Source organism: Gekko japonicus, unplaced genomic scaffold, assembly GCF_001447785.1.
Source record: "Gekko japonicus isolate JY-2015 unplaced genomic scaffold, Gekko_japonicus_V1.1 scaffold94, whole genome shotgun sequence".
Taxonomy (NCBI): domain Eukaryota; kingdom Metazoa; phylum Chordata; class Lepidosauria; order Squamata; family Gekkonidae; genus Gekko; species Gekko japonicus.
The window spans coordinates 1,491,882-1,500,086 of NW_015174274.1; the positions used below are offsets into that span (position 1 = coordinate 1,491,882).

Genomic DNA, 8,205 nt, shown 5'->3' on the forward strand with positions numbered 1-8,205 from the left:
AGAAAACATCATCCTAATTTTACCCTACTTTTCAAAAACAAAAAGTCTTTTTAGAGGCAGTGCAGTGACTGATTTGTTTCCCACATTCACTGTGAGGTAGTCTAAGAAAAAAACACATGCTCATTCATCACCTTATCACCTGCAGTAATGTGGAAGCTCTTCCTTCCTTTTCCCTTTTGTAGTGAAATTAGCATAGGAAAGCAGAACTTGAACTGCGAATTCCTGTTATTTCAAAATGCCACACTTGGCAGAGTATTTCCTTATCACTAACAGACCAGAATGCACTCCTGATCTGTCAGTTCTCAGAAATGAGCACAACTTTCCTCCATTCGGGCCTCCAGAAGATAGGATACAAAAAGAACCCCTTGGCCTTTGTATTCTGGTGGAAGGGAAGGCAGTAGTAATACACTGACAATGACGCTTCCTTTGGTCCTGATTCTTCTTTTGGTTCTTCCAGGCGTTGTTTCACTCATAGGTAAGTCCCTGTTCAATTGTTGCCGAGAATATGAATATTAGTATGAAATTACAGCTCTAGTTTACTTTCCATGTGCTGGAAAGTAACTTACATCTTGCAGTGAGATTGTTAGTGATTTGGATTGTACAATGAATGTCATTGAAATGAGATTGGGACTGTCACTTCAGTTTAAACAGGCCATTTGGGATCTTCCGCTGCTTGATGTTTTGGCTTTCCAAATGATGTGTAACTCTTATATGTACATGTCTTTCACCTGAATTAATATATACAAACTGGAAATTATCAGATTGGAAAACCTAAAATCAGTCCCTGTTGTGCAACATTTAGATACACAGCAAAGATAAGAAATATAATGGTGGTATGTCATAGTAAGCATTTCTGTTGTGATTGAATATGTCATTCTGGCCATCAAAGGAATGGTTTTATCAACTGATCTCTGTCTCTGGTCACTAGCTTGGAGGACAGTTAATGTGAAACAAGGTCCCAAGTCCATCACTAAAGTGCATTCCAAGGGACTTAGAAGGGGTAGCTCTGTTTAGAATTGCATTAATCTTTAGGATTCTCCAAAATCTGCATCTCAAGTAGAGACTCAGCATTAAGATAAGAAGAGTTTGTACATATATATATGTGTGTGTGTGTGTGTGTTTCTTCTTCTGCTTAATAATATAATGTTATAAAAGTCACCAGGAGACATCAAATGCACTGTTCAGATTTTTATCATTCTTAAGTGCTATAGATACTCTTAATTGGAAATAGAAATATGGATTGTAGGTACACCCATAGTTTTGTGCCATGTAACCATTCAGGGTCAGCTACAGATCCCTGGTTTCTCAGCAAGATGCCATCGAGTGGAGACACCCCTCTCCAGCATACATTAGGTGTGCCACTGCTCTCCCTCCAGGTATTTGGTACAGTGATTACACAAACTGGATTGCTAGACCTGTTTTTAAATTTTCCAATGGCACAATGGAACATTCCTTCTTCCCCCCTCCCCTTATTACTCTCATCTTTTTAAAGTGGCACTTCATATATTTTCAGGACAGTATCCTCTCCTATTCAGGTATCCCTCCCTCCTCCCCTTTTCCAAGTGTCACTTCTTAACTGCTATTTTTTAACAACTGAAAAAATCCTCTCTCATCCACACCTAATCCTGGCTGAGAAGAAGCTCTGATTTGTCCAACCAACATCTAGCCCCTTTTTGATTAATATAGAGAGCAAGTCTTCTACTCAACCTCCTCTTTAAGCTTTTTTTTGTTGAAAAATATTGAACCTGCCTGAATGTCTCCCATTCTTTATGCAACAATCTGTACATTTCCTTTGTGCTATGGAACTTGGATCTGATTATTAAAGCTACCTCTTGCATAGCAGACATGGAGGCAGGCAGTTGTTTTAAGGATGATGGCATACAAAGTGGTCTACATGCATGTTTAATACTTTTCTTAGTGTTCTCAGAAAGATGCTCATAGAGCCAACATGCCAAACATCCATGCACACAGAGTTCTGTGGAGGCACAGCTCTAATGTAGCCACTACTACCTTGGTACCAGTGGCTGGAACACTTTTGCATACAGTTGCTACTACCTCATAGACTCTACACTAGTGCTTCCTGAAGCTACCACTGCCCATCAAGTCCTTAGCATCATCAATGAATGCCTGCCCTGCCGCAAGTTAAAAAAAGCACCTCACTTTAGACAAGGCAACTGTATGTATATATAGCTATGGATGCATATTGTTAGATTTGATTCCTGTTTTCTCTGGGTGACCTTGGGTCAGTCACAATTCTTTCAAAGCTGTTCTCTCAGGAGCAGTTCTCTCAGAGTTCTCTCAGACCCACCTACCTCACAGGGTGTCGGTTGTGGGGAGAGGAAAGGAAGGAGATCATAAGCCACTCTGGGACTCTGAGTGAAGGGCATGGTATACATCCAACTCTTCTTCTTCCTCTCCTCCTCCTCCTCCACTTGTTTAAGGGTCTGGGGGAGAAATTTATCTTTGAGGCAATGTGGGCAGTATAAAATGGCTCCTCTTTACTGGCTGCCAGAACCAAGTGGGGGAGAATGGGTTGCCTGGAAACCCCAATGCCCCCAGGCTCTCAAGGTTTATAGATTGCTCTTCTTTGAAGGCGGGCATATGGCTCCTGGTTAACAACGACTGCTGTAGGTTCTAGACTTTGTGCTGTATGAGACAAAGCCATTCATCTCTTCCACACTGTCACTCATCACCAGCCCATCCAGTTAACAATTCTGTGATATGGCTGAATGGATTTTCACATCAATGGTGTTTCCTGTTTCTACCACATCTCCAAGCCTGGCCTTTTTGCTGGGCCAAACAGCAGGAAGAGTTGGAGATTGTAGGGTAATTTGAAAGCCATATGCCTGAAAGCAGCCCATGCAAATGAAAATAAAAAGCTGGAAGGTGAAAAAGTACCACATCTCATTGCTAGATGTGGTATATTTAGTGCGTACATTGCAACAGAACCATCTGCTCCACCCTCCCCTTCTAATATTTCTTCGTGTTGGTTTAGTCTCATTGGGCGCAGTCCCTGCTTGTCAGTTCTGTTTCCCTGAATTATGGGCTCTCCCTTATCTGATACCAGTTGCTCTCATTCCTGTTCCTCCTTGCTAATGAAGGGATGTTGTTTTGACCACACCTGTTGCTGCTGTGTGTGCCTAAAATCTGACTGAGTACCCTGTTATTGACTGGCATGTGCCTAGGAGCAGGAACCTGACTGAGTACCCTGTTATTGACTGGCAAGCAAAAGGGAACATCACAGTAGAGTTATCCTGATCATTATTGTAATTGCTTACATATGCACTGGAACACTGTGGTTTTAAACCTACTGGTTTAAAACCTGTCCTGTTACTAGGGCTTTAATCTATGGCTTTAATCTAATCTCATTCATTGTTGTATTGTTCTGTGGGCATCTAGCACATGTCTGTGTATATATATATATATTTCATACCAGACTGTTACTAGGGCTGCCAACCTCCAGGTGGTACCTGGAGATCTCCCGCTATTACAAGTGATCGCCAGATGACCCAGATCAGTTCACCTGGAGAAAGTAGCTGCTTTGGAGTGCATTATGCCCTGCTGAGCTCCGTCTCCTCTCTAAAACCCACCCTCCTCAGCCTCCACCCTCCAAAATCTCCAGGTATTTCCAATCCAGAGCTGGCAACCCTACCAGTTTCCCTTTCCCCCTTTCATGGTTCCCCCATCTTGTCTCAGTTAATGCCTCTTGACCTCAGTGCAAATTTCTTCTCTTCTCCTCCAAAGGCTGTTTAAGTGTGTGAAGGAAAAAGTCTCACACCTTGGCATACTATTTGAGGTGGTATTACAGTTGCTGTTATGAGAAAGACATCCTACCATGCATTTCAGGCAACAGGTATAAAAATGTACCATTGTCAGTTTGGAGAAATGCGCCAACCTGTACTCCATTTCACTATGTGAAACCAGTTTCTGGACTGTGTTAAATTTTGAAAGAAGAAAAAGCATGTCTTTCAAAAACATGTTTTGAAGGGTTAAACTTCCTCCCCCTCCCCCCGCATAGCCAAGAAGCAAATTAAGGCAGCGTGAGGTTGCATTTTGCATTTTATAGGGGATGTGTGATCTTTGTACCATCTATCTGAGACCTATAACAACTGCAAGACTAGTTCTGGGTTCCAACACCGTCTGCTCTGAATTCATGTTTGGATCCAATATGGAGAGAGAAGAAAGGACAAGAGGTCCTCCTGACCTGTTTCCAAGTAAAAATGCATGGGTATGCTTATAATAAGGAATTTTACTGCAGAGCTGAATGAAACCTTTATCATTACTAGCTCCCAGTGGAAAGAAGGACCATGATGGACAGTTTTCTAGACTGCCCGTGCATCAGCGAGAGATTGGCTTTCTCAAAATAAGGTCTTTCAACTTCGGAGACATTTTCACTGTGCCAAGTCTTGAATGGTCTTTTTACCTAGTGACTTGCTGTCCCGTAAATATTTAGGAAAATTGCAAGCATTGCATAAACTAGTTTACAGAAATCTGGGCCAATTGTTAGTACAACAATGTAATAAAAGGCTTTATCACCATTGTTGATAATTGTACATTTCCTTGTATTGTGCACAAGGAAAACTGACTGGCAAACAGCAAGAATTTGTCTCCAGTGCTCATCAGATTTCTGCTACTCACTAATGGGCTGGAAGCCAAGAGGGACATGAGGAGGAAACCAGAGAATGGATGAGATAAGTCTAAGTCAGCTTTTTCATTGAAAATTGAAGGACATGCATTTCCAGGTTATCCTTCTTCAGGACAGTTACCCACTGGCATGTCAGCAATCCAAATAAAATGTGGCTTGTTATGGAATCAACTATTTATAATACAAACCCAGTGATCTTTGCTCTTGAGTGCCTAAAGCTGTATTCTCAGTGTTACTTAGTGTTACCATATTTCTGCTATTCTAGGAAGTAATGAAACTTTTTGTATTTTGGGCTGTGCTTAAGTCTATAGTTTGGAACGATTGTCAAACTGATCCCCTGGCAAAGTAAAGGTTCCATGAACCAGACCATAACTATTTTAACACATAGGATAGTACACAACAAGTTCCATGTGTTTGTCTAGATGCTACCATACATTCAAAACAGATGTTGCAAACTGTTTCAGAAGTGTCTACCATATGTTTTGAAGACAAACCTGCCTTGTCTTAGAAGGACCGTTCTGAAAGATGTGAAGTATGAGTGTGCTCAGTCTTACTACAGGTTCTGTAGTCCACAACTGCTACCTGTTATGCAAATAACTTTGCGTAACAACTAAAGGGCAGCCATATTGGATCAGACCAGTAGTCTATTTAGTCCAGCATCTAGCTTTATACAGTTGTCAACCAAGTGCCCCCAGAAGGCCTACAAGTTAAGCACAGAGACCAATGCTTCCCTTTGTTGCATTTCCCCCCCCCCAGTATTCAGAGGGTTGCTTTCTCTGAATATGGGGACTCTATTAAGTTACCATGGCGGTCTCACCAAACTTTTGGAGTTCTTTCAGAGGATTAATAAACAAACACATGGATAAGGGTGATCTGGTAGGCATCATATACTTGACCCTCAGCAAAATCTTCTGAGACAACTTGAATATCTGGTACATTACAAAGAACATCACACATAGGACTTATTCCTTGCTGTAGCATGAATCAAGAATAAGAGCTGAAGAGCAAGAAAATAGATGTGGGCTACAACTGACCCTAGAGTCTGGCTTGCTTAAACCCACTCAGAAAATAATCTGAACTCTGTCAAGGACGAGGGAGTGCAGCTCCACATGGCAAAGGTTAATGTATGTGGATATGCCCTCCTGAGCAATGAACAGTTCCCAAGGCAGAAAGATGGGGTTTAGTTTGGTTTTGAGAAAACAATGGAAAATGGATTTGGTATCATGTCTGTTGTAGTTCTAGCTGTATATCTCGAGCATGAGGGAGTAGGAAGACCCCAGCAGACTTATGCTACTCTATAAATCAGTCACCCAAAGAGGCATCTCTGGGAGCCTCCCCCCAAGGCTCCTTCTTGCAGGCTGGATGCAACAATCACCCCTGCCTTCGCAGGCCTGCCTTAGATGCAGACAGTGCCACAATGACAAGATTTTACATTATTTTGTATGAGTGTGCAAAGGTGGGTGAAGTCAGTTTTAGGAGACTCCTGCTTGATTTATAGCCAGTCCTTCCTGAGCAAAGTTACAGTCTTGGAGGATTGCACAGTTAGTGATGCACAGAGCTAAAGTTTTCATCCAGCTTTTCCCAAAAGAAACTGGAAAGTTTCTCTGGGTGCATTCATACGGGCAGCTAATCCCATCATTATTCCAGCTTGAATTTTATCCCGATCTTTTTAATCCATCGTAGCATGACCAGACATCCCCCTGGTGAATCGCCTTACCGCGCACTGCCTCCCATTGTGGATTGTCTAGATGGTGTCCACTGAAGGAGGCATGCACGGTGGGGGTTTTTAAAAAAAACTTTTTGCGCATGCGCCTAGACATGACAGCACGTCCTTGTTGAAGGAGGCATGTGGTGGTTTTTTTTAAAAAAACTTTTTGCGCATGCGCATAGACATGACAGCACGTCCTTGTTGATCTGCGCATGTGTAGAGATTTTTTAAAATGGTGCCCGCTCGGGATGGTCTGATGTCAGACCACCCTGACGGGAGGATTATGTGCTGGTGGAATGATCAGATGAGCGAAAGTCCACAGTTGTCCTGCAGGTAACCGCAAACCCCAGATTTAAAGTGCTATCTTTTAAATACGGCTCCGAAGCGCAGCAAAACGGGATGCCCACGGAAGAGGGACATTTCCCAGATGTTTGTGTCTGGACATTACCTTTAGATCCATGAGGCAATTGTGCCTCGCACAGATCTAAAGAACCGTCTGATTGGACTCTCTGTGTAATACCACCAAAATGTGTCTTACATTGACTCCTTTCATAGTGCATCAATTGAAAAATAATCTCCAGTACTGCTGCATTTTTCCTTTGCTACTGACACTTTAAGGGACCTGTGTGTTCTCTCCGTCACCAGAGAGACATTTGATCAAGTATGGGTTGTTTTGTTTTCAATAGAATGGCCACCATTTTGTGCTGCTTGTCCCACACGTGCCAATGATGTAACCCAATACCAGCCCTACGCTGTGCCCCCTGAAATCAGCAGAACGTTCTACATGGGATGCGGCTTGAAAAATTCCTCACTCACACAACCCCTTTTAACATCCAGCTTGATGAAGAGAACTCAAACGTTTGTACACTGTAAAGTGTTATTCTATTTGGTCTTAAAGGTAGCAGGCATCCACACACGGCCTCCCCGAGGTTGCTGTCACCCACCCACTGATAACCAGCCATACTTATTTACATGAATGGGCTGGAATCTCCCAATGGCAAGCTGTGACTACTGATTTTTATTATATTTATTGAACTGATATAACCCGCCCTGAGCCTGTTCGCAGGATGGGTGGGATATAAATGCGAAAAATAAATAAATAAATATTGCATGGCTTTGGAGTGTTATCGTGGTTTACGTTTACCTTTCATGTCTGCAGATACCAGCGCATTTTTAATATTTAATGAAGCCCACAAAGTTTGTGTCATTGCACGCTCTTCAGACTTCATCACTACCAGTGCCTGTGATCATACGAACGAGGCCCAAAAATTCAGATGGATTTCCGGACATCAGTTAATGAGTGTCTCTCTGAAGCTATGTTTTGGAGTGGCTTCAAAGACAGAGTGGACGCCAGTTACCCTGTACCCATGTGATTCAACTAGTGCATTACAAAGATGGGAATGCAAAAATGACACACTTTTTGCCATCCAAGGAGCAGATCTGCATTTTAATTATGGAAACAGAAATGAAAAAAATATTGTGCTGTTCAAGGGATCAGGCGTCTGGAGTCGGTGGAAGGTCTATGGAACAACAGATGATTTATGCTCCCGGGGCTATGAAGGTAAATACTTGTTTACTGTTCTTATTAGTTCAATTATTGTATGAGGCAGGAAAACAAAGTCTCATCCTGGAGTCTGCTTTGTCTAGGTGGTAAGGGAGATTTCACTACACAGCAAATACATTTGTGTACTAAAATGGTTATTTACATGTACATCTTTCTCAGAACCATCCACAAGTACTTACAGCAGGGGTAGCCAACCTTATTGAGCAAGCAGGCAATTTTGTAATTTTGAGAAAGGGTAGCGGGGTAGGCATAACCACAAAATGGTGGTTACAAATTACAAAAATAGCT

At 42.3% G+C, this 8,205-nt stretch overlaps 1 protein-coding gene across 1 annotated transcript in view; it reads left to right on the top strand.

Annotated features, from left to right (window-relative positions):
• Positions 1 to 346: 346 nt before the first annotated feature.
• The window catches only part of MRC1 (mannose receptor, C type 1), a 70,625-nt gene continuing 62,766 nt past the window's right edge, over positions 347 to 8,205 (top strand). Inside the window, exons 1-2 of the mRNA XM_015423752.1 lie at positions 347 to 475; positions 7,513 to 7,914. Of these exons, the coding sequence (XP_015279238.1) occupies positions 415 to 475; positions 7,513 to 7,914 (463 nt within the window). The 5' untranslated portion in view covers positions 347 to 414. The remainder of the gene's footprint in view (positions 476 to 7,512; positions 7,915 to 8,205) is intronic.